Below are 27,844 nucleotides of genomic sequence, written 5' to 3' on the forward strand. Positions count from 1 at the left end.
ATTGTCGTCGTGCGAATGATGTAAACTCCAATTGCGTGTGACGTCACTGTGGCGAGCGGCAGCGCGCTGAATGAGTTTGAATTAGCGGCTTTCACGTTCGAAAGAGTCCGAGCGTCGGATCCGGTCGGTTAGAAAAGGAAGAGGGAGGAGGGCGAGAGATATCTTGAGGCGCGGCGGGTGAGTTATTTCCTCTCACCTCTTTGTTATCCCGTTTACTAATTTAGTTTGTAAGATTTTTTTTAACAAATGCGAAAATATTATTTACTTAGTCGAAGCTGATCGCGCCTACTTGTCGCTGGCGTGCATTGGTGATGGATTTAAAGTATTTTTTTATGAAGGGCTGGTTTGTCCGGCGCAGGGTGCATTCGTCTGGCTTGGCAATAAATGACGCTTTTTGTGTGTGTGTTTGTACGTGTTCAATCCGCACGCTGTCTTGCTTTTGAAATTACTTTAATTGTACACCTTATGATATTTTTTAAATCTCCCATAAGAAAATTTGTTTACTTTTTTTTTAAGAATTTATTCACATTTGATCCTTTATCGCTTCTGGTTTAAGATGGAGATCATGTCACAAGGAGGCTTGAAGCTTGAGTCTTCGCTAACCCTAGAGGTGTTGTTTAGCATCCAGCGGCATTTACGACAAAGCATTCTCGCGACTTTTTCCTCATATTTTTCCCCTTTTCTCAATTCCATTTGGGTTATCTGTCAAATGGTAGGCCTGGTATTTTAAAGACGGACGGGCCCGTCTGCGAACTAGTGTCCCGCCCTGCCTGTCCCCTCCGGCGCCGGTTCATTGGCCACTAGCCATCGTCTGTGCACGTGGTCGTCTCGCATCTATTGGTTACTCACGATGTCAATCGCAGCTTGTCTCGCCTCTGCCGTCCGCGTCGTCATGTAGGAGAGGAAGTAGCTGCAATGTAGCAGAGAAGCAAGGTTGTTAAGTAGTACTGAATATATAGCACATGGCTATCATGGCGCTGGCTTCGATATTGCCTACTTTGGGGGAGTTCTTTGTGTGTTTACACGGAGTTTGTTGTTCCCTTTCTCTCTGCTCTTTAATTTCCACGCGAATCCGAATTCCGACCTGAAGACAATGAACCAGCAGTCATTGTCCATGTGTCCCGGGATATGCGGCTAACGCCTATTTGTGCACTCGTCTCGATCTCCCCATACTTCAATTTAAATATCAGCATTTATCCAGTCTATTTTATTTACAGTCGGAAAGCATGACAAACGCATTTAATTGACGTTTTAAACCTGAAACGAAAGTGCATTGCACTGATTTTTAATCTCTGCAATATTATTGAAAGGCGCAGATTGATTAATAGTAGAAATTAGGCTAGATGTATGAAAGATGCAACAAGATTTTTATTTGTGCTGCTATGTGGATCTAGAAATAAAATGAAAACAGATTTAAGTACTTCATGAAGATGTTTCATCAATAATAACTTGTTCTCAAGATTTACATATTAATCTGTCCATTACACTTTGAAATGTATTCTTGTGCTTCTGGCATTTACTTAAAATGATTTATACTGCAAATAAAATTCTGTTTTTAAAAAATAGTTCTAAGGTAGAATAAAATGTGTTGTTCCTGTTATTGTGTGGAACTCTGTTATAATATGAAACTCCCAAGTCCTAGAATAATTATACCAATATACTGGCCATGGTATATTGGTATAATTATTCTGGGACTTGGAGTTCTACATTTCAATACTTGTAAAATTTGTTTTTTCATATTCTCCATGTCTATCAATGCCTTGAAGCACATCTAATTCTGGATTTTTTTCTAATTAAGTCAAGCTCTTCAGAGGATGACTGGTAATGTCAGACAGTCTCCATCTGAATCTTTTCTGGCACTCATTCCTTCCCTTTTCTCTTGACTAGAGTAGGTTTTAACCTCATACTCAACACCAGCTTCCTCATTTAGTATCTCATTCCTCTGCGACTGAACAAATCTTTCTCTTCTTTCACATGCAGCTGTTGCACCCTTGTTCGCTCTATAACATTCAGTCAACCTGCAAATTCAGACGCTCTACTACTATCTTTCCAACTCCTGTGCTGTCTGGATTCAAGGTAGAAGTGAGATTTATAGCTCTGTTCAGTTTGTATTGTAGTTGTCACGGAAGCTAGTTGCCTTTGCATTAGAGAGAATGAAGCCAGATTCAGAGATCATTCTTGCACCTCTGTTAAATATGGAGGTGTACTACCAAGCTGTCAGTTGTCAGTCATTCAACTGTGCTGCTTTTCTGCTAATACCCTCTTACACTGTTCCTGAGTAATCTGTGTCAGCATAAGGGACATCACCTCTTATTTCTTATAGGTTTTTAGCCATGCCCTGGATTTGACAAGTTGGGCTGAAGAGCTTGTTCCTGCACTGTATAATAAAGGAAATTCAATTGGTTTTAGATAATTCAGCTCCTTAAATCCACCATTTTGGTTTTTTGCTTATTCTCAACATCCTCATTTGCCATTGTTTCACCTGCCCCCTGTCCTAACATAGCTGTCCTATTTACATCTTAAGTATTGTTTTATTCCTGAGTGCACTATTTTTAAAAAAAACAAATCAAGTAAGGTGGAGAGAACTATTGGAATGTCTATCATGCTGGAGAGCAAGATTGTCCAGATGGCAGGCTTGCTTTTAGTCCTTTAACCAGTAACAAATGAAAGTAAGTTGCCCTTCTGCAGAAGTGTAAGTAAAAGAAAATTAATCAGGGCGGCAGGGTGCACAAGAGGGGATGGGGGATATAAAGCATGAGTATAGGAAAACTACAATTGCTAGAATTCCTGAAATAAAGGATGGTGGCAAAGCTCAGTAGATCAGCATCTATGGGAGAGAGAGAGAAACTGAATTAAAGTTACTGCTTATTAATCTTGCATCAGAGCTGGCCAGATCAGATATAGATCAAAAAGGCTGGTTAACTTGTTGAATTCCACACACACCTGACTATGTGGAATTTGTATATTCTGCCTGTGATGTATGTTTCTTCCAGGTGCTCATTTTTTTCCTCACACATCCCAGAGGCATTTTAGGTTGGTAGGTGTTAATTGCCTATTGCAAATCTGCCTCTAGTACAGGGGTTCACAACCTGGGGTCCATGGACCCCTCCATTAATGGTAGGGGACCATGGCATAAAAAAGGCTGAGAACCCCAGTCCTAGTGCATAGATGACTAGTAGAATCAGTGGGGGGGGGGGGTAACCACTAGAATGTATAAGGACATACAATTTATATTGGATTGGAGTAAATGATTGTAATTGTCATAGGTTCAGTGGGGTGCAGGGCCTGTTTCTGCCTCTACACTTGGATGGAAGACAAGGTGCTGTTCCTCAGTTATGTTGGGCTTCATTGGTATCCTATGGTATTCAGAGGTCATAATGACAGGAGGATAGAGAATTAAATTGACAGGTGACTGGGAGGTCAAAGTCATTCATGCACCATAAGCAGAACTGTTCTACAGATTGTTCACAATCTGTGTTTGGTTTCTCCATTTGAGAGGAAATTGTAACCTGAGCACCAAATCTAACTTGAAGTGCAAGTGAATTGCTGTTGGGGTTTCTAGATGATGGGAAAGGATAAGGTAAAAGGGAATCAACCAGAGTTAAATGAAAAGCAGAGCAGTAGGTGGAGATGGAAGAGCAATTTTGGGAGTTGTAGACTGAATAGCCTGTTTATAATAATTGGGGGGGGGGGGGTAGTAGAAGTAGTTGAGGATGACTGTTGAATCCAGTGGGTGGAAGATGGGAACAAAGGAGACAATGTCTTGCTGTACGTGGGAGGAGGTTGATGTGTGAGCAGAACGGTGGTTGAGTGGAAGCCACTTTCAACAAGCCAGTTCGCAATCAACATCCAATCCAAGCACACAGACTCCAACAACTGAAGTCCGCTCGCCCTGTTTCCTATAAGAGATCCATTTTGTTCTCAGTCTTTCTGATGTTTCTGTTGTGATGACAGAACTTTTTGGGTTGTTTTTTTTCTTTAACCATGACTTTTCCTCTGCAATAGGGCTTTCAATTGTGCCTCCTCTTATTTCTCACATTTCTGCTCTTAACCTGTCTGCACAACATGGCAACCCTTGATTTCACCTTCCAGCCCACCAGTTTCAATATTCAACTTGTGCTCCTGTAAAATCTACCACTTTCAATGAGATTCCAACTCCAGATACCTCATTAATCTTTCTGCATTCCAAAAGGACTGTTTCCCCTGTGAATCCTTGATTTGCTTTTTTTCTCCACCAAACACCCCTTTTCTCATGGTACTTTCCTACTAAACCACTTCTGTTTTCACCATCCGGGAACCCAATTAAATACATTGCTACCGGATTTTGCCACTGACTTCTCAGTCATTAACAACATTCTTTAAAACTTTTCTCCTGCATTCTATTGTTAATATTTTCTGTTTTACAACAGTCCTGTATGTAGGTTATATTTTGAAATTATCTCTATCTCTTTCCTGGTGATTTCCTAGATTTTAGTTTTTTTGAACTGTTTTTTCATGTTGAGGCATAGCTGTAAGCAAACAGTCTAATTTTGATTATTATGTATTTTTAAAATTGGTGATTACCTACTCTCATTCTAGGCTTCCATCTTCTCTGTTTCATTGGCTATAATGACATTAATCATTTTCTCTTCATATTCTTTTATTTTATCATTTTTGACTTGCTAACCCTGTCAATTGGAATGAGATCATAACAAAAATTCTAAAGGATACGAGAACATTAACATCTTCAGAATTTCATGTTCGCATCTGAGTCATAAAGCATGGAAATTGGCCATTTCATTGTATCTACATGAACCATACATATTAATTCCATGTTCTAGCATTTGGTTTGTCACCTTCTGTTCAAGTGCTCTTATTTAGAAAGATAATTTCCTAAATAATCATGGATAATTATTCCAAATCCAAGCTTTGGAACTTTAAGATCATAAGACAGGAGCAAATTAGACCATTCAGCCCATCAAGTCTCCTCCACCATTCCATCATGACAGATTTATTTTCCCCCTCTACCTCATTCCCCAGTCTTCTGCCTGTAACCTTTGATGTCCTTGCTAATTAAGAACCTATCAACTTGTGCTTTAAATATACCCAATGACTTGGCCACCACAATCGTCTGTGGGAAGGAATTTTGCGGATTCACCACCCTCTGGCTAAAGAAATTGCTCCTCATCTCTATAGCATGTAATGACAATTGTACCCTCTGTTCAAAAATGTCCAGAGTTTTAGCTACTCAATCCTGAACTCCATAGGTCAAACCTTGGGTTCTGCAGTCATCAAGCCCCAAAGATGTCTATATTATAGATTTTGTACAAGGTCATGGTGGAGAAGTTAAATTAGGGATTCCTGTGGTCTTGAACCTCTTCCACATTTCAGTGTGTCTCAGCAATCAATATCATTGGCCTGCATGTTAGTAATGCTCATGTCTTGCTTTCTATACTATAAATTATTTCTTTACAAGAGTGAAGAGAACTCTACTATAGTTTTACTATTGCATTTTCCTTCACATTCTCAAAATAAGGTCTCTCCTGAAAATGCTTAAAACAAAATCCAGTTTGGTGATCTACTGAATTCATGGTTGCTGGAAATAGTCCAATGCTATAGATATGTAAAAAGGAAAAGACTGGTAAAGACAAATGTAGGTCCCCTACAGACAGAAACAGGTGAATTGATTATGGGGAGCAAGGACATGGCAGACCAATTGAATAATTACTTTGGTTCTGTCTTCACTAAGGAGGACATAAATAATCTTCCAGAAATAGTAGGGGACAGAGGGTCCAGTGAGATGGAGGAACTGAGCGAAATACATGTTAGTAGGGAAGTGGTGTTAGGTAAATTGAAGGGATTAAAGGCAGATAAATCCCCAGGGCCAGATGGTCTGCATCCCAGAGTGCTTAAGGAAGTAGCCCAAGAAATAGTGGATGCATTAGTGATAATTTTTCAAAACTCGTTAGATTCTGGACTAGTTCCTGAGGATTGGAGGGTTTCTAATGTAACCCCACTTTTTAAAAAAGGAGGGAGAGAGAAACTGGGGAATTATAGACCGGTTAGCCTAACATTGGTGGTGGGGAAACTGCTGGAGTCAGTTATCAAAGATGTGATACCAGCACATTTGGAAAGCGGTGAAATCATCGGACAAAGTCAGCATGGATTTGTGAAAGGAAAATCATGCCTGACAAATCTCATAGAATTTTTTGAGGATATAACTAGTAGAGTGGATAGGGGAGAACCAGTGGATGTGGTACATTTGGATTTTCAAAAGGCTTTTGACAAGGTCCCACACAGGAGATTAGTGTGCAAACTTAAAGCACACGGTATTGGGGGTAAGGTATTGATGTGGATAGAGAATTGGTTAGCAGACAGGAAGCAAAGAGTGGGAATAAACAGGACCTTTTCAGAATGGCAGGCAGTGACTAGTGGGGTACCGCAAGGCTCAGTGCTGGGACCCCAGTTGTTTACAATATATATTAATGACTTGGATGAGGGAATTAAATGCAGCATCTCCAAGTTTGCGGATGACACGAAGCTGGGCGACAGTGTTAGCTGTGAGGAGGATGCTAAGAGGATGCAGGGTGACTTGGATAGGTTGGGTGAGTGGGCAAATTCATGGCAGATGCAATTTAATATGGATAAATGTGAAGTTATCCACTTTGGTGGCAAAAATAGGAAAACAAATTATTATCTGAATGGTGGCCGATTAGGAAAAGGGGAGGTGCAACGTGACCTGGGTGTCATTATACACCAGTCATTGAAAGTGGGCATGCAGGTACAGCAGGCGGTGAAAAAGGCGAATGGTATGCTGGCATTTATAGCGAGAGGATTCAAGTACAGGAGCAGGGAGGTACTACTGCAGTTGTACAAGGCCTTGGTGAGACCACACCTGGAGTATTGTGTGCAGTTTTGGTCCCCTAATCTGAAGAAAGACATCCTTGCCATAGAGGGAGTACAAAGAAGGTTCACCAGATTGATTCCTGGGATGGCAGGACTTTCATATGAAGAAAGACTGGATGAACTAGGCTTGTACTCATTGGAATTTAGAAGATTGAGGGGGGATCTGATTGAAACGTATAAAATCCTAAAGGGATTGGACAGGCTAGGTGCAGGAAGATTGTTCCCGATGTTGGGGAAGTCCAGAACGAGGGGCCACAGTTTGAGGATAGAGGGGAAGCCTTTTAGGACTGAGATTAGGAAAAACTTCTTCACACAGAGAGTGGTGAATCTGTGGAATTCTCTGCCACAGGAAACAGTTGAGGCCAGTTCATTGGCTATATTTAAGAGGGAGTTAGATATGGCCCTTGTGGCTATGGGGATCAGGGGGTATGGAGGAAAGGCTGGTGCAGGGTTCTGAGTTGGATGATCAGCCATGATCATAATAAATGGCGGTGCAGGCTTGAAGGGCCGAATGGCCTACTCCTGCACCTATTTTCTATGTTTCTATCATCTTACTGGGTGAACTGGTGTTTTGTATAATGTATTCCAGCAGGACAATAATTATAAGGATTTTGTAGAATTATGGAATTATATAACATTTAAACTAGGGCCATCTTTATCTTTATACCTGTGCACAAAGAATGTGTTAGCAGTTAATTATTGCTGGTAATGCTTGATGAAAAGTTTCATGCAAAGTTTCAGAGTGATTCGAGCTTTACATTTTTAACTCCTGTCAGTTGGAATCAAGTAAACACTATAATTGCAGTATTTTTGAAACTGGCAGACTATGGTTGAATTCACCTGATTTTTTTTTCCATCTCGCTTAAATGCTGCACACACTTTTAAAATGCTAGTTTGATTTTTTTGTGCTCAGTTGCACACATTGTTCTTCTGTGACATTGCAGTGTAGGCATTGATGTGTGAAGTATATTTGTGATTTAGTAAGCATTTCGCTTAGGATTGGTTTAAAAAGACAATCATTGGTTTATTCATTTTCAGCTTTAATTCCTCAGAATTTAAAGTAGGTTTAGTTTTTCATATTAAGTTGCAATGTATAGTACATCAGCAAACACCATGTGAAAAATACAATCTATTCTTGCCAGGTGTCTTAATTTAACTGTTATTCTTTTCTCTCTACCTCTTTCCAGCTACATCTGCCACATTTTATTATATTTTGCTAATGCAAGTTTTCATTTTCTTGGTTTGCTTTTACCATGGAGGTCTGGAGAGATTTAAAGCTCATGTTCCAGCCTTTGTTCCTTTGGCTCTCCCCACCCCCCACAGTCAGTGGCCAAACCAATTCCTGTCTGATGCCACTTGTCTTTTGCCTGGCTGAACTAGTTCTCAAATCAAACAATAGCACTTTAATTGGATCAAAGAACTTGTATTGCTAGAAATCCTAAACAAGAATAGAAAACTTGCAAAACATTCAGCAGATCCTTAACTCAGTTCTTCCCAAATAATAATTGTTGCAAATTGTGCCTACCTGTACGTGGGATGTATGGAACATTCTTCTGTTCCAGTCCAATTCCTAACAGTTTCCACCTCACTGACTCGATCATTATTGCTTCCTGCTTTCGTTTCATTGCATGTTCCATCAACTTAGCTGCTGAATTCTTTCTCTTGCTTTTCCCTTCATTTCTTAACTTCGCTGTCATGGAATGGGGAATACAGTATTGGAATAAGTAGGGTGGGGGCAGTTGCTTAACTGAAAGTTATTTATACACATATAAGGTATCTGAAAATACACAGGTTGAACATTTTAAGATGTATGTGTGGTATTTTAATGCAGTCAGCTGGTGACAACATTGAGTTGTTTAAATTAAATATTCAGGAAAAAGTTACCTGAGAGTGACATAGTACTGGTGTTGGAAACCAGGCCACTTTGGGATTGGGGAGACACACAAGGAACTGAGAAGTGTGCAATTAGTAAAGGATCTGTGGTGTAAATTGAGGGGGAGGAATGGAGGTTTAAAAAAAATGTGGTGTTAATGGGAAACTTTAACTGTAATAAAAATTATGGGTCAGGAGAAACCACTCCAAATTTAAAAATTTCAGAATAGATTTTGTTTTTCTTTATTGATGCGGCAGTACAATTGATATAGTGCAGATTAGCATCAATAAGAGCTTTGACAAGGCTGCATGTATGGGACTGTCCAAAAGGTAGAGTTAATTGAATATCAAGTTGGTAAATTGGATCCAACATTTGCCAAATACTAGAATAAAGTCTGAGAGATACAACATGGAAATGGGCCCTTTGGCCCATCGGGTCCAATGCCAGTCAAGGTATCTTTCTGAGTTAGTTTAGTTTGGCTCATATCGCTTTAAACTTTTCCTCTCCGTATACCTGTCCAATGTCTTAACCATTGTAACTACTGCCTCTACCACTCCATATGGCCGCTCATTGTCTTCTTTCTGGAAAAGCTTGCCCCTTTAATCCCATTTAAATCTTCTCCTTCTTACCTTGAGCCTATGCCTTGTAGTTTTAGACTCACCCATGAAAATAGTCCCAGCCTATCTCGTCTCTCCTATAACTCAAGCACTCCAATCCAGATAACTTCCTTTTAAATCTTTTTCTGCATCTTCTAGCTGAATTGCATCAATCCTACAGAATGCTAACTAGATGTGCTCTCCATATTCCAGGTGTGGTCTTGCCAATGCCTTATACTTGGGGTGTATGGGGTGTCAGGGAGGGGTAGCACCTCTGGTGGGGGAACATGTCGCGTCCTTTTCAAGGCGGTTAGTCCACCTTTGGTCCCCACCTGGTACTCGGCTGTCACCTGTGGCTCCCCATAGCTGTTTGCATGAGACAGCGACCACACCCGGGGCAACGGCTTCAACAAGCCGGCTAAACCAGATGAGGGTAGCCGACGGGTCTCAAACCCTCGTTGAGGTAGGGAGTTGTCTATCCAAGACCGACTCCAACGGATTGAGTGAACGAGACCAATGGAAGATCCAATGGTCAAGAAAGTGGTCTCTGCACGTGTCGTGGAACGTGTAGAGCAGGACAAGACACAGAAGACGTCCTGGTCATCCACTGCACCTAGTCCCATCTACAGTCATCTCGACTCTTGTTTTGCCACTGGATCCAGATGGGAATTGGGAAGAGAGAGTGAGGCTGACGCTGTGCAACTCTCCCTCACTTAAATCCAAACCACGCGCTAGTCTCGACACCATCAATAATGGTGTCGAGGTCCTCATCGACATTGACGATGGACGAACACATACATAGGGTGATAATGGAGGATTTTTTTGTGTGATTGGAAGTCTATGAGTAATGGTGTACTTTAGTGCTGGCTGTGATTCTTGTTCTTTGCTATACATTCAATAATGTGGATAGTAATGTGGGTGTAGTTGTTGTGAAAATTGGTGTAGATAGTGAGGAAAATAGTTACAAGCAAATTTTGATCAGTTGGTAAGAAGGACAGAGCAATAAGAAAGAATCTGATCATGAGAAATTTGTGGTGGTACTTTTGGGAGGACTGAGAAAGGGTAGAACATAATGGGGTATTGGACGTATTGAGAACAGTTTCAGTGTACAAGTGTGAGGATCTCTGAACGTGGCAGCACAGGGAGATGAGGTGAAGAAGGCATACAGGATAAAGTTAAATCACAAAAAAGAGAAAATCTTCAGAATCTGGAAAACCAAGCAACGTACACAAAATGCTCAAGGAACTCAGGCAGTGTCTATGGGGAAAAAAGGTACAGTCAACGTTTCAGGCTGAGACCCTTCCGCAGGACTGATAACATTGATATGATAACATAAAATAACATTGCCCTTTTGACACGCCTTTTCTATTTCCCGTTGTATCTGTAGTCCACATCCCAGCCACTGTTTGGAGACCTGTGTATAACTGCTATCAGGGTCCCTCTACCCTTGCAGTTTCTTAACTCAACTCACAAGAATTCAACATCTTCCAGTCCTATGTCACATCCTTCTTATGATTTGATGCCATTGTTTACCTGCAGAGTCACACCACCTCCTCTGCTTACCATGTGTAACCTTGGACATTCAGATCCCAACTACAACCATCCCTTAGCCACGATTCAGTGATGGCCACAACATCATACCTGACAATCTGTAATAGTGCAATAAGATTATCCATCTTATTTCTTATATTCTGTGCATTGCAATATAACACTTTGAGTATAATATTTGCTACTATTTTTGATTCTGCATCCCTCATGCACTGATACCCTGCTGGCCACAATTTTGTCCTATCATCTGCCTGCCCTTCCTGATGGCCTGACTACACGCTATCTTTGTGTTATTTTTTTTCCCATCCATTCCGTCCCATCCTGAATCCCTTCACTCTAATTCCCATCCCCCTGCTAAATTAGTTTAAACCCTCCCCAACAGCTCTGACAAACCTGCCCACGAGAACCCTCTGGTTCAGGTACAACCTATCCCTCTTGTACAGGTCATACCCCCCCCCCCCCCCCCCCCCCGGGAAGAGGTCCCAATGATCCAAGAACCTGAAGCCCTATCCCCTGCAACGGCTTCTCAGCTAGGCATTTATCTGCCAAATCATCCTGTTTCTACCCTCACTGCCATGTGGCACAGTTAACATTCCAGAAATTACTTCCCTGGAGGTCCTGCTCCTCAGCTTTCTGCCTAGTTCTCTTAAGTTCTCTCTTCACGACCTCATTGCTTTTCCTTCCTATGTCATTGGTACCAATATGTACCAAGAAATCTGGCTGCTCTTCCTCCCTCTCAAAAATGTTGTGGTCGCGATTTGAGACGTTCCTGACCCTGGCACCTGGGAGGCAACATACTACCATCCAGGTGTCCCATTCATGTCCACAGAATCTCCTGTCTGTTCCTCTCACTATTGAGTCCCCTATCACTACTGCTCCCCTCTTCTCCCTCTTTCCCTTCTTCACCATGGACTCATTTCCCCTGGGGAGGGGGGTCATCCCTCACAACAGTATCCAAAATAGTATACTCAATAATGAGGGGAAAGATAAACGGGTGCTCTGCATTCCTAAACATGGTAACGTTCCTTAATGACTCATCCATTAGACATCCAGTGTGATGCCCTACTTCAAGAGGTTAGTAATCTCAACTCCTGCCTGAAGAGCAACTTGTATGCATTCCAATTTGTCTACCATCACAACAGGTCAACAGCAGATGCTATTTCATTGGCTCTTAACTCAATCCTGGAACATCTGGACAGCAAAGGTGCATACATCAGGATGCTCTTCATTGACTAAAGCTTGGCATTCAACACTATCATTCCCTCAGAACTATTCAATAAGCACTAAGTCCTGGCTTTCAATACTTGTTTGTGCAACTGGATCTTTGATTCCCTTACTTGTAGATCCCAGTTTGGATTACTAACAACATCTCCTTCACAATCTCCCTCAGGATAGGTACACCACAAGGCTGTGTACTTGACCCCCTTCTCTACTCCTTTGGATTTATGACTGTGAGGCTAACCATAGCTCCAATGCCATATTTGTTAGCCGATGACACCGCTGTCATTGGCCGAATCAAGGGTAGTGGTGAATCAGCATATAGGAGAGAGATTGAAAATCTGTCTGGGTGCTGCCACAATAACAACCTCTGCCTCAATGTCAACAAGACCAAGGAGATGATTATTGACTTCAGGAGGAGGAAACCAGAGGTCCATGAATCAGTCCACATCGGGGCTCAGAGGTGGAGAATTCCTCAGTGTTAATCATTTCGAAGGAGCTACCCTGGATTCAGCACCAATGTTCCCTCTAATTTGTAATGACCCAGCACCAATGTTCCTGTAATTTGTAATGACCAGTGTGTGCAAAAAATCCTGTGCTGTGCAATTTTTTGCCCAGTGATGATGACGTGTGCAATGAATAATTTCTTCAATAAAAGCAGTATAAATAAGCCAGTTATAAAATCTGCAGACAAATTATTGCTATCTCCACATTGTCAACACCTTCTGCATCAGGAACTGGAAAAGGAAATGTGATTGTGTACAATTGTGAAATATACTTAACATGCCAATGGGGTAGAGGGTGACAACCTTTTGTGTGCAGTTTACATTTCTTTGTGTGCAAGTAGCAAAAGAATCATGCATGTGCACACCTTAGAGGGAACACTGCCTAGCACAAATGCAATTACGAAGAAAGCATGGCAGCATCTCTACTTTCTTGGAAGTCTAAAACTTTGTCAAACTTCTGTGTGTATGTGGTGGAGAATATATAGACTGGTTACATCCAAGCTTGGTATAAAAGCACCAGTATACACCTTGTACGGAAAAGTAATGGATAGGGTAGGACCCAGTCCATCATAGGTATGTCTTTGGGCTGTGGGAGGAAAGTGGAACACCCAGAGGAACCCCAATGTGGTCGCAGGGAGAACGTATGTACTCCTTACAGTAGCGGGAATTGAAGCCTGACTTTACTGCTGGTGCTGTAATAGTGGTTATGCTAACTGCTACACTACTGTACAACCCAATAGTGCTTTTTAAAATCTATCAGTTTAGACAACTGCAACTATCTGGAACCAGATGGTAAACCATCAGAATTACAAATAATGAGCCAAATACCAAATGTTTGGGATTTACAGATGGCTTGATAGTTGCTGATTAGGTGGCTTACTGTATTTGCATTATGAATATAAGGGCAAAGATATTATGGTACAACATTATAAGATCTTAGGCTGCATTGAGAGTACCGATCCAGTTCTGGTTGCTACTCTAGAATGGATCTGATGCTCTGGAGAGGTTGCAGAGGAGATTCACCAGGATGATGCCTTCAAGAGACTGAGTACTTTGAGTTTGTTTTCTTTGAAACAGAGGAGAGTGATCATCCTGATAGAGGTATATAAAGAAAAGGTCCATTCTAGATGTAGTGACTAGGGGGGGAAAAATACATACTGGATTAATTAACTATAATTTTGTTAGGGTTGAGAGGGGAAAGCAAGAGCTATTACCCAAGATCTTAAAAAGAAAATTAGTTGACCAAAGGAAAAAATGTAGGGAAACTAATGAATAGAAAGATTCGCTCTGAAATTGCCCCTTTAAAAAAAAATAGAGGCGCATATAAGACAAATAAATAGTGGATAAGAGGGGTTATTAAAATTCATTTTTAAAAGTAGTTGATATCTCCAGAAGATAAGTTCTGTTTTGTGTTGCTGAAAGATAGAACAATGAAAATGAATTGGGAGATGAAAATGAGAAACATGGTGACAAGAGATTTGAACCAGTATGAACTGATCCATAATTCCACATGAATGTGACTTTGGGTTTCATGCAAGACCCATTTAGGATGGGGGGGTGGTGGAATGAATCTGGCTAGAAATTTCCATGTGGGATTTGATTAAAAATTGCATGCTTGTATTACCTTCCAAGAAAAATGAGTTTTACAGTTCTGTATCCGAACCATGTTTCCAAATGTTAGATTGGTCTGATGTTGAAATGAGACATCTTTCAAAATCCTTGCTGTTGTTCCCTGCAGAATAAATTGCTTCATTACTACTGCATAGTATTTAAGGAAGCAATTATCTAGTGCAGAAAAGTACTTATCTGATATTTGTCAACAGCAGACTGGTTCAGACCAATTTCACAATGCAGACTAACATTGTAATGAGAATGACTTGTGAATTTATGATCAATCCTGTGGATGACTTCCTTTGCTGAATTATTCCAGGGAGTGGATAGGGAATGTGGGGGGGGGGGGGTGGGGGGGGTGAAGGAGAAGAGCATTCAAACATTTTTTTTCTTTCCTAGCTTTTCTGAATTTTATTGCATTATAATTTGTTTACATTGCAGAAGACAAATTGAATTCACTGATGCTGGAAGAATGCATGATGAGTTTCTGTTTATTAATAATGTGCAGCGATGTGAATAGTGTTTAGGAATGAGTTTATGATATCTATGTTGTGTGAAGGCACTCTGATTTACCTGTTGTAAGGCTCCTAGAAAATAAGTGAAAAGTGAAAATAAGTGATGCTTATTAATAGGATTAAATCTTGACCAAGTGTAAGTTGTATCTGTTAAGATAGTTTGATTTCCATTGTTGAAAATCCAGTAAATTTGATTTTGTGCTTGGGCAACAGTAGTTTGAAGCTTTTTCTTGCAATAAAGTCCTTCATGATGTCTGGCCCCTGGGCAAGGACTGTCTTGGCTATGGACTCAACAATAACTGGCTTGAGAGATCTTTCACAAGTGTTTCTTTAAAGTTATATAGTTAAAATACCAAATATTTACACACAAAAGCAATTAAACACCTTTAAACTGGACTGAATTGATTCAAATGAGTGTCATCTTCAGTTCTATGGACAGCTCTTATTCCCACTGATTTCAGTAGTCCTGCAGAGCCTGTGACAGGCATAAATGCTGTGAAATCTGAGTTACTCTGAAGTCTATGAAGCTGTTGGCTTGGTGCAGGTGAGTTAGCGTTAGTATTTAAGTTTCAGTCAATCCATCCTTCCACTTAACCATGTTTAGGAATTCCCCACTTCCAACCAAATCTGCCTAGCAAATCCAAGTAAATATGCTAGATTTTCAGCAAAGTTTGGATCCATGAAAGCTTTTCTATGTTAAGCTATTGAAGGAAAATTCACTAATTCTAGTAACCATGAGATGCAAAGTTTATTGATGGATGAGATATGTCTACTTAATAAGTAATGAGAAAGGCAAAACATTCTGAGTGTTTCTCTTCCATCCTTCACTTCAGCCGATAAACTGAAGCAGATCTTCAATATGCTTTGTTCTGTAGACTTTTAATTATTCAACTGCACTGCTGAGACTTGTAACATCAGACACACCTGTAGTTGCACTTAACACTATCAAAAGTCTTGTGCGGAGAGACCAGAGAAATTGGTGTTTTTAGAGAAGGGTTTAAGTTGAAACATAGACATTGCAAGTGATATAAATAGGAACATAAAGTTACAAAAACACTGCTTGATTAATATTGAGAACATAATGTGGGTGTTGATTTTGGCCTAAAAGAAAAGGTTTCAGTAGAAAATGCAAATGTGCATTAAGATATGCATGTCCATGCACACATCACTAAAATGTGGTCATTAAGTACAAAAAGCTGGTGGAATTTTGACCTTAAAATCCAAGAATGTGAAGTGGAGGAAATTTTGCAGTAGTTGAACATGTCCCTAATTAAACCACTTTCTGAATATTGCATGTAGTTTTGGTCACACTAGAAATGATGCATTGACCTTAAAGCTGGTAATACCTCTACAAAATCATGGTTAAACCACTTAATTGTGTTCCTTTATGCAACTGAGGAAGAATATGTTGTCCCTGAAATACAGTGCAAAGTCATCAGAATTTTAACAGGGCTTTGAAAATTGTCCTGTGGGAAGTGGTATTATAAGTTAGACGTACACCCTGATAAATATTTCAGACTCTTGAACTTCTATCTACCCAAATAATTTACTTCAAAAGCAATTTTCTGCTGCTGAAGGGATTTTGGACAAAGCAGATTGACTGTGTTTGGAAGTGATGCTAGGAAATGCTTCATTCATGGTGGTGATGTAAATCTCTTATTTAGAAAAATCCTGTTACATCAATTAATTTTAAATCTAGAGTTAAATAAAATGGTGGCAGAACCTCTATTAAAAATATGAAGAATTTTGAGAGTCCAAATGGGATTGGGGGATCTATTTCCTAAACATAGAATTAACGTCATATCTAAATGAACTAGCTGGAGTGCGAGAATTTTTTAAAAATGCACTGAACCATTAAGATTTTGAAAGGTCTGTCTATGATTTTTTAAAAAAAAGAAGTCATGTTCAGAAGATGTTAGACATATGAACTGAAATCTTCTCAATTTGTTTTTCTTGTACCAAAAACTAAAATTTTGAATGTACATGGAGTAGCTCAGTAGCTTGTTAGTGTGAATTCACATGAAATTCAAAGTGTGAGATGGAATTCTAATAGCTTTTGTACTGCAGATTTAATAAAAGAACAACCTTTGACTTGTCTAATATGTTTGAGCATACTTATTTATGGAAGAATAATGGTATTTTTATGTACATATAGTTAAAATTTATTACTGCTTTTTCCAGGTTTTAATAATGGCAGTAAACGTTTATTCTACATCTGTGACCAGTGACAACCTAAGCCGGCATGATATGTTGGCTTGGATTAATGATTCTCTTCAATTGAGCTACACAAAAATTGAACAGCTGTGCTCTGGTAAATATACTTTTGTACTGAATACCTTTATTTTGTAAATTTATGTGTTTGTCAAAAGACCATCTTGTGTTACCTTATAAAGAATCTGAATGACTTGTGGGGAAAGGGAAATTATCAACAATTGTGTTGTGTGCCTTGAAGCTGCATTATACTCTTTTTTTTCATACCCATCTACAAAATAGATTCTTTTTTGTTTATAGTATCCTATCAAATTTTTTATCAGCCTTGGCTCACAGCCCTTTCAACTGATTTAGTGGGTTATGGGTTCACGTCTGTTTCTAGAGATCTAATCAAAGTTGACATTTTAATACACTATTGAAAGAGGTATGCACTATTATAGGTGTTGTCTTTCCAGATGATACATTACTGTTGAGGCCAGGTCTGCTCTTCAATTGACCTTGTGGATCTTCTGACACATGCAGTATAGATGTGGAGCTCCAAAATTACACTGGCAACATGATACATACCTGCACAACTGTGCAATTCAGAGATGTGGTCAATGGCAGTAACTTTGCACGGGAAAATAGATGCACTCAATTAATCAATCAATCAATAGCACCAGTGTATTCACTTCAAGCTCAATACTAACACTAGCTGTCCTAGAACAGCATGTCTAGAGTCACTAGAGTAGTCAAGTTTGACCAATTTCACTTCAGATGCTTTTGAATGTAAAGAGGCCTTGGGCTATTACATCAGAATCCTGCTCTTCACATCAACAATTTAACACTGTCCTTCAGTGGGGCTGTAGGAGAATTGACAACTAAATTGGGTGCAAGTGGAGATTGACTTTGATCATCTTGGAACTGGGCTTTGCTGTGCATGGCACTACCAAGGATAAAGTTCCTGAGAATAGTACACTGGACATAAACAAAAATGAATTTTTAAAATCACAAAACAAGAAGGATTTTGTTTTAGAGCTAATGACTTGCTCTTAATTCATCTGTTAAAGGGAGTGTCCAAGATTATAATTGGTATTACAGTTGTGTGTGCCATGAATGAGCCAAACAGAGCTGATGAAATAACTGAGCTGGCAAAGGAAGTGATGAGCAACAAGCATAACAGACTTGATTCTAACGGGTTACAATTTTAGTGCTACTGAGATGGTACAATTTTGTTCATCTGCACTTATTAAAAGCAAGATAATTTTTCTGTATTGCATATAAACTGTAGTCATCTGGTTAGTTTTGACATTTAATAATTGAGAAAGAAGGCAAAGGTTACTCCACTTTAGGCTACTTGTTCTCTGGCTTCTCCAAAATCAATGATGGATAACCAAAGTGGTAAAGTAAATTACACCGCCAGCAGTTTTCCATTATTCTTTTTCCACAGCTTAAGTGAGTAATCTGATTGTAATTGTAGGTAAAAAGTAAACTATTTTCAGACATGGCTGAAAAGGGCTCTAATAACCAGGGTACTCAAGGGATATGTTGCAACTTAATCGTAAAGTAAATGTGATTTTGTTTTAAAGGAGCAGCATATTGCCAGTTTATGGACATGCTTTTCCCCGGTTGTGTTGGATTGAAGAAGGTAAAATTTCAAGCCAAACTGGAACATGAATATATTCACAATTTCAAGCTTTTACAAGCAGCTTTCAAGAGAATGGGTGTTGACAAAGTAAGTTAAAGATTATAAACTAGTTTTGCATTTAACAACACACATAAAAGTTGCTGGTGAACACAGCAGGCCAGGCAGCATCTGCAGAATTCCTGTTGTTTGCATTTAACATGTCATTTTACAATAGATTTAATTACCCCTTTATGCGTAGAATGCCTTAGTACTTTGCATGGCCCCTCTTGGCCTAATCTCCCTCTTGGGTTCTTTTCTCACTTCCTTATAAAGGGCTGTGTTTGATTTTTTTTTAAAGCTAAGTCTTGCATACATTTCCTTTTTCCTCTTAACTAGATTCACCATCTTTTGACATTCAAGATTTCCTTATTTTGCCATTCTTGTCCTTCTTACTGCAATGTACCTGTCCTAGACTCTGCAGTTGGCCTTTAAACGCCCTGCATATGTCAGGTGTGGACTTGATCAAAAATAGCTGTTCCCAATGAATTCTTCCTAGTTCTTGCCTAATACTCCTGTAACTTTCCTTGCTTCAATTTAATATTCTTATGCAAGATCTGTATTTTTCCTTGAGCTATCTTAAAACTTAAGCAGTTGTGGTCACTGTTTGCTAACTGTTCTCCCACTGAAAGCCAGGCTTGCTACCCAACACCAGGTCTAGTAGGGCCTCTCTCTTGTTGGGCTATCTACATATTGATTTAAGAAACCCCTTGGATACACCTAACAAATTCTGCCCCAATCTAAACTTCATGCATTAAGATGGTCCCAATCTATATAAAACTAATAACATCTTTGCTCATTTGTGCTGAATAAACAAATGTAGGTAAAGTGGGGGTAAATGCTTAATTGTGTATTTTCTTTTTGTTCAGATTATCCCTGTTGATAAACTAGTGAAAGGGAAGTTTCAAGATAATTTTGAGTTTGTTCAGTGGTTCAAGAAGTTCTTTGATGCAAACTATGATGGTAAAGATTATGATCCAATACTTGCTCGGCAAGGTCAGGATGCAGGCCCACCACCTAATCACGGTGACCAGGTTTTGAACAAAACCAAGAAAACGCTCAGTACTGGAAGCACAGGTATTCCATTTAATTTGGTTAACTTGTTCAGTTTTTTTTACTAATATAGTTATAATGTATTGTATAGATCGTCAAAAATTTGTCTAAACGTGAAACTTCTTTGCAAAATTTTGTTCAGCTTAAATGTCAGAATTATTTCAATGAAGATTTTGTAGAAACTAAAATGAATATGATCTTTATTCTTTGCCTTGCCTGGCTAGACACTTCATATTGTTGTAAACGGTTTTTGATTTCCTTGTAATATTTTTTGCTTCAATGTATTTATATGTGGGTCTAATTTTGGTATCATGCTGCCTACTGTTATAGATTTTGTATAACACTAATCTAGAAAGTTGTTCCTATTACTAGTGACAACCTTCATTTTTACCCTATTAAGGTCGTTTAGAATTTTCGTTCTGTTCACCTTTTTCATGGCATAGAAGAATATATCTATGCTTGTAAACTTTCCATTTGCAATGGTACTAATCAATTCCTTTCCAATTTATTTATTATCCTAATCAGCACCAGATGGTACATTTTTTCCACATCGTGTAATATTCTTCTCATTTGTCCATAGTATGAAGGTGTAGCATTTTTTCACTTTGACCTTGTCTTATCTGGAATAAATTGGCTTTGGAAGCTATGGGTACATTTCATGTATTGTGCCTGGAAGGCTACTTTCAAAGTGGAACAGAAAATTGGAGGCAGAAGTTATTGCAAGCATTATTTTTTGTGTATAGAGTCTGATGGATATTTGAAGAGATACCAAGTGGTGCAGGCTGTTGTCTAACGTTATGCAAAATTCTACTGTTTGATGACCTTTTAGTTGTCCTAATGAAGGCATGCTGGTTGGCAGATCTACTGAAACGTGCCTTAAATGTTCCCAATTATTATTCTTTGTAGTTAAAACATGCTTTCTGACTGGAGAGAAACACTTGTAGTTTGACTTAATTATCATTGCAACATACAGTTACCACAAATTTCTTCCATTTTAAAGTGTAATTTGTTAAAGGCTCTATTTTTTTCCCCCCAGTAATTCCTTTGCATGTAAATTGTTGAAGGTCATTAGATAGCCACTAGTTGTCACATAAAATGCCATTGCTTTCCCATCAATCTGATTTTATTGCTGCTTCTATAATCAATGAAGGACCTGTAAAATTGTTAGGATTAACTCTTTAAGGCAATTTGAAAATGAATATAATATACACTTAAGTTGCCTTTTTCCTAATGATTCCTGTGAATTTTTACTTGTTTATTTAGTGATGCTGAGTGAGAAAGGAAAATAACTGTAAATGTAGTTTCAGGACTATACATTCAAAATCTTCACACTCTTCAAATCATAAAAAATGGAATTCCATCTGTTATCCTTTTTTTTAAATTCCATGCCCATTATCATATAGGTTTTGCATTACTAAAATAAAACAATGAGCAGCTCCTGCTAAATATGACCATTTTCTGACTGTCTCTTTGGAAGATCTTGCAGAGCAGACTCTTTCTTGTGGTTAATGCCAGGATTTTAGAATATTAAGCAATTCAGTTTCAATTCCCTTGTGCTGATAGACTAAACATCTTGACATTTTACAAGAATGCCAGCATATTTATATACATATTTTGCAGGCCATCTTGGGATTCCTGCCATAAACTTTTCTGTTCTATAAATTACAGATGACAGTCCAAATGCTACCATCAGAGAAGAGCCTCTGAAACCAAGTGCCTTTGTAACAAATTTAACAAGAAAAATTGGTATTTAATAGTACCTTTTTTGTTTATAAGACAGTGTTCTGTTCACACACACACTGTGGTGTTAAAAGTAAGCATGGAATTCAACACGTTTGTTATTTTGCACATCATTTAGAGGTTTAATTGCACTTTTTGAAGGAAGAAAGGGAAAAGCCAGGATTAAACTAAAATACTGTACAGCAATTATTCTGCATCAACACTAATGCATAATTATAATAGGACCTCTGCTATCCATTAAATGGTTTCTCTTCCAATACCTCAATTGAAACTGGTGGATTCCAAATTGAAGAATAAAATAATTTGGATAACTTTAAGGGTAATTAAGTATACAGTGATATTGGAAAATTAATGTATTAAATTAAATTCCTGGGGAGAGCAAAATTGAGAGGAAAGGAGATGATATAGGTTTTGACAAATTAATGAAATAGCATTCATTTATGTAGTAATTAATAATCTGTATAAAATGTAAACCACCTTTTACCCATCCTTGATTTTTTTTGCAGTGCCAACACTTTCTTTCCTTCACCTTATTTTCACCACAGGCCCATATGGGATACCTCCAAAAGGAATTAATGGTCGGGGGGGTGGGGGGGGCGATATTGAATGTAGAATTGAATTTTTCAGATTGCTTTGATTGCTCAAACACTAATGAAGTTCTATAATAAATTATTGATATGAAGATGAAACTTGTGCTGCTTTTGGGCCTGCTAATCAGACCTAAATTTTCCAGATGTACTGAAAACATCATGTCTTTGTAGTATAGTGAAGGTGTTGAGCCAGAATACCAAAAGTATTTTGTTTATTCCTCAACTAAATTCCCACTCACTGGGACAAATTTCTTCTGGTTTTGGCTGGAGCTAAGATTTCCTTTTGTGCACTATTTCTCCACTTAAACACTGAATATTTGAATGCACTTGTGTATTAATCAGGCTGAGACTAAATCTACAAATTGCATCAGTTGTGAACAAGACACTCAAACTCATGGACAGCTATTGTTTCTAATTGTTAATATATTTCTGGTAATTTTCTTACCTCTTGTGTGAATGTTTATTTGTTTTAGTAACTCAAAAGGTTTATCCAACACCAAAAGTTTCAGCCACTCCAAAACCTGTGTCAGCTGCACCAAAAAGGCCTGCAATGGTGGGGAATGGTGATGCACAAGTTGCAGAGTTAGCTCAACAGGTAACTAGAAATTCATCCTTTTAGTACTCAGTGTTAAGATCAAGTATGTGTTTGCATTTGAAAGCTCCTATGCTTTAAGGCAGTATTTAATATAAATTGTAAATGAATTGGTTAATAAGGTACATGTTCAGTTATTAAAACATTGAAAATTATGTGAAAACTTACTCTTGAACATGATGTAAATTTATATTATGCACTAAAATATGAAGGGAGCAGGAAGAAAAGATTCATTTGTTAGAATGTAGAATTTTGGTGCATGCAGATTATATTTGCTCAGTTCTGTTTGGGTTGTGTTGAAGGAAATGTAAAAGATGAAATAGCCTGGGAAGAGAAAATGGTAGAGTAGATGGCTTCAGAACAGATTCAGTAACAACCCTCTATACCGATTTTTTTTTTTTAAATTTTAAACTTTTATTGTTAATTCTTTCAAATGAGTATTGAAGAATTCTTTGAGAAATTTGCTTTCAAAGTTGGATCCTTGGCCATTTTTATCAGGTAATATTTTTATACAAGTGATTTATGTAAAAGAAAAACAACTTGGTTCTGAACTGCATCCTATGGTGCCCAACAATTTTCTAAGTTTACTTGCATTGCATGTTTCCCTATTTTTGCACAATGATGCTGTTTCCATTTCCAGGGAGATTATCTCTGCATTATGATGAATAAAATTTCCAGTTGTGGTGGTGTTTTTTTTTTTAGAGATTCATATATTTTTTAAGAAATTGTTTCTTTTCAAATAACATTTCATTTGAATTTTTATTAAGTACTTGAGTTACTACAATAAGATGTTGTTTTGTACAGATCAATGTACTAAAAATTACAGTGGAAGATCTTGAAAAAGAAAGAGACTTTTATTTTGGCAAACTGAGAAATATTGAGTTAATCTGCCAAGAAAATGAACAAGATAATGATCCAGTGATCCAGCGAATCGTGGAGATTTTGTATGCAACTGATGTAAGTATCGTTTGCCTTATTAGACTGGCTTGTTTCATAGCAGCAAACATGTATACCTTTCAATTATACATCGATCAGGTTCTGAATCTTGAGGTTCCCTATCCTGAACTATTATTTCCCCCCAAAAAAATTTTTGATTTTTTTAAACATAAGAAATGTAGTTTTAGTAAGGAAAAGGGTACTTTAAATGAAAACTTGGAATTTTATTCTTTGGGTTCTTGTATAATGTACTGTCGATACTCAAATTCCCAAAATTGTTTTTGTGATAGGCAATCTCAAAGATACTAAATAAATGTATTGTGTGAGGGAGTTCTGAGTGAACTAGGATGTGCATGTGTTTAAGCTGTTAATAATAAATTCAGTTTTAGGAGAAAATAATGTTGCTATAAAGTTAAGCACACTCAGATCCCGCTTAATGCTGAGGATGTGTTCCTTGGAGGTGGAGTGCTATGTAAATCAGTGCTTTGCGAGGTCATTATAACACTACATGGAGATGTGTGTCTGATTTTTTTCTAATCAAACCTGAGATGTATGATATTCTTTTATGTATACACAGCAATTCATGGAGTAACAAACACGCAAATAGGCCTAACCTGTACATCAATGGAGCAGCAACACATCGCAGCATCAGCTGAGGAAAGCGGGTGTTGGTTACATCTTAGGGGAGGAGCCAGGCTGTGGGTCTTCAAGTAGGCATTGAGATTTGACTGCCTTTTCTTAAGTTTCCTCTTGTGAAGCAGTTTCAGTAGCAGAAAATCATGTCAAGACCACCTCTCTGCCTTATTGCTTCACTCCCAGTCAGGTTCATTATCAATGGACATAACAAATTTCAAAGAGGTGCCAACATTAACCTCATGCTCACCAGCATCTAAATGTCTTAGCACTTGCAGTTTCACATCCATGGTAATGATTTTCCTAGACAGCTTAGACATACTGCCCTCACTGGAAGTTGCAGACTTTTCCAGACATTAGGGGTAAATAAAAAAGGAATAAGTTGAAAAAGGAGCAAGAACGTTTACACATGCAGAGGAGGCAGACCATGAACGAATACACGATTGGCTGTGAGAGGCTCAGAGTGTGTATAGTGTGCTCTCATTGGCTGATTGAAAAGCTTTAAGCAAATACAACATTACTGATTGTATTTACAAGTAATTAGTAGTTAATATATTCTTAATTTAAATCTTTCTAAGACCTAATTTTCAAAGGTCCACAAGCAGGAAATTATCTAACCCTCATTATTCAGAGCCGTGGTCATCCAGAACTTTTTGTTTGAACTTGGTATTTGTTCAGTTATCTCTTAATTCCTTCAGTTTGGAATCTCCCATTGATTGAAGGGGGACTCCTCCAGTTGCCGCTCATTTGGTCCAGCTTGTTTATACAATTTTTCCGAGGAGTTATTGTGTTCCAAAATTCTTTTCACATGAGCATGACGAAGGCCAAAGGATCTCCTTATGGGATTATTTGAGTTCACAAAATGCAAGTCATTTGAATATGACTTGAGATGATGAGAAACACTATTGTATAATTTCCTTGGAGAGATGGAACAGAATATTTTTAATCAATGTAACTTATTTTATAAAAAGTGAAGAAAATGCCATCAGGTTTTATCACCTAATTTGACCTAAAGGCTTATTCCTATTTCCCCCATATTTTATCTCCCTCATACCCCTTTGCTTCCTGACTGTCAGTAAACATTCTATTTGCAAAGCCAAATTGCATTAATTCTGTTTTATTTCTGTGCATAGAGTTTTTACGAAATCTGATGCTATTTTTGTTATTTGCTCGAGTGTATAATCCTTTGGATCACAACATTTTAAGTCACTTGATTTAAAAATTCAGACTCTCTCACCTATGACAAATGTAAGTAATCTTTAATTTCAGTGAAGTGATTTCAAATACTGCAAAAATAAAAATTTGCTTTATTGCAGGAGGGATTTGCTGTACCAGATGTAGCAGATGAACAGCCAGAAGAACAGGAAGAATATTAAACTTGGATGCAGCATACCTATGGTTGGAATATCCTGCCAAAAATCATGTGTGCGTGTGCACATCCACAGAGGAAAAGACATTCTTATTTTCTGTAAAGTCAAAAGAGCTTTGTTTGTAATTTTGTTAGTGTAAGCAAAATTAAAATGTACCTCCTTTCTAAATAAGTGCACTTTGCAGAAGTTTCAGTCCACATTGAGCAATGACTGCTTCTACACTTCACATCTTGAGCAGTATTTGCAGGTGTGGAATGGATATTCTTGAAGATCCTGCAGAGTACCATTATAACATCTTGATTTTTTTTTGCCATCACCAAAAGCAGACCTGCTCTTGACAGTGTTAAAAGAGGTTGATGATAGAATGATCACTGCATGATGACTGAAAATTGCACTGTAATGGAAAGTGTATAGAATGGTTCAGATCTTTATACATTATCAGTTATGTTAATAGTTATAGTGCGTTCCAAACTATGTTGTGTGTACGTGGCAAGCCAGTTCAATTGATGTGCAAGAAATAAGTTGGCAATTAAATGCCGTGCATGAATTTTGTATGGTGAAATTGACGTTGGATCAACTGCAGGAAATTGCTGTGGTGCTAAAAGTTCCCACCACCAATTGTGGTTGTACTACAGCAGTAAAGTATTTCCTGAATTCTTCTGTGGCCTTTTATTCCTTTTGCTGCCCTAAGACTTCAGTATGCTGTAAGAAAAATCAAACTTGGTCTTAAAATTACAGGGTGTTTTTCTACTCAGATCAATTTCTAATAACAATAAAGTTTGATATTTCAACAAAATTGTCTGTTGGAAATGTTGGTACATTTATAATCTTTTTTAAATATTCTGATTACTTAGAACATTTCTAAAGAATAGTTTATTGCTAATTTAATTCAATTGGTTGTAATATTTAAAGCTACATTTGTTCTGATTAAGATTTTTAGTTTATTCAGTATCGAGAATTAGAACAAGAAAGGAGGTTAATTAGGCAACATTATGGAAATTTCTCTCTGCCGCTTTATTTCTTTCCTAGTTGGAAATGTGTCCTTTTTATTTAGTGTTACCAATCAAATGCCCATCTTTTGTATATTGAAAACTATTAAAAAAATAATTTAAGATGTATTTTGTCATTTACTTACCACATTTTTGTGGTTTCACTTGCAATGATTTTAAAACATGGTTTTTCTCTTGTTACTCTTTAGTTATGTCATACTTTAGGTGGTCAAAGAAACTAAGAAAAATTTTTTAAAAAGTCCTTGGCTCCTTGTCATGGTTTGGGATGGTGAGTAAATGGACTGTCACTGAAAATATTCCCTTGTCTGGAATTCTGAGGGTAACAAGTCATGCTTGGACACTGTCCATTACAAGAACGCCCAACCATTTAGTTGACTATTCCTCACACAGAATTTGTTGCTAAATGAACAACCTGCTTGATAATGGGACATTGTTTATTTGTTGTTTGTAGGCTGCTCTGTTCAATTTTTTTTAAATTTCTGATATTGAAGGCGTAGCTTTTTCAAGGCATAGCTGACATAAAGCTGTCTTATTGTACTGATTAATGGCAGCATTAAGAATTATGTGAAATACCTTCCAACCTTCCCAATAACTTGTACAGGTGTTTAAAAACAATCTGAATAAGCTCATCCATAAAACCCAAGAAAGAATATGATGTTAATTTAGCTTGTGGTTTGATTTTTAACTTCTATATTATCAGTATCATGTGGGTCTCAAATCTTATAGGGAGCGAGGAAGTTAAAATGTGAATTAAGTATCTGAGGGTAATAAGCAGTCTTATGATTATATAGTATTATATAATATAGGCATCAGGATCACTTACTCCAGCAACTGTGTGGCAATTTTCAGTGTTCTTTAAATCGTCCCGTTCAATAGCTACAGATACTGAGTTAAAGGCCACATTTTCAACCTTTAGTTAAACTGCTGTTGTGAAATTTCACCTTATCCTTGCAAACTGAATTGCTACCTGCCAAGTCTCAAAAAGCAACTGACATCAGCTCAAAGTTCCTATTGTCGACTTTTTTTTAAACCATCTCTTGTCAGCTTCTATACATGGATTGTCATTTGCTACTTAATGTGATGTTGTAGAGTAATAGGTCATATCTTTTGATTTATGAATTGTATGTTTAAGATTGTTTATGTAGATATTCCAGCATTGAAATAATTCCACAGAGAATTCCCCCAAGCCTGTTTAACCAAGGAATTTTGGATATAAGAAATACCACATGTTCTGGATGTTTGTATAAATATTTTCCTAATTTCATTCTCAAATAAATCTAATAGCTGAAATGTA

At 37.9% G+C, this 27,844-nt stretch overlaps 1 protein-coding gene across 1 annotated transcript; it reads left to right on the forward strand.

Annotated features, from left to right (window-relative positions):
* The first annotated feature begins 72 nt into the window (after nucleotides 1-72).
* Nucleotides 73-27,844, forward strand: LOC140186988 (microtubule-associated protein RP/EB family member 1-like). The gene is made up of 7 exons (XM_072241854.1): nucleotides 73-177; nucleotides 16,934-17,063; nucleotides 18,532-18,677; nucleotides 19,496-19,703; nucleotides 22,483-22,604; nucleotides 23,406-23,558; nucleotides 25,487-27,844. The coding sequence occupies exons 2-7, from the start codon at nucleotides 16,943-16,945 to the stop codon at nucleotides 25,544-25,546; spliced, it is 810 nt and encodes a 269-aa protein (XP_072097955.1). The 5' UTR covers nucleotides 73-177; nucleotides 16,934-16,942; the 3' UTR covers nucleotides 25,547-27,844.

This window comes from Mobula birostris, chromosome 2 (assembly GCF_030028105.1).
Source record: "Mobula birostris isolate sMobBir1 chromosome 2, sMobBir1.hap1, whole genome shotgun sequence".
NCBI lineage: Eukaryota > Metazoa > Chordata > Chondrichthyes > Myliobatiformes > Myliobatidae > Mobula > Mobula birostris.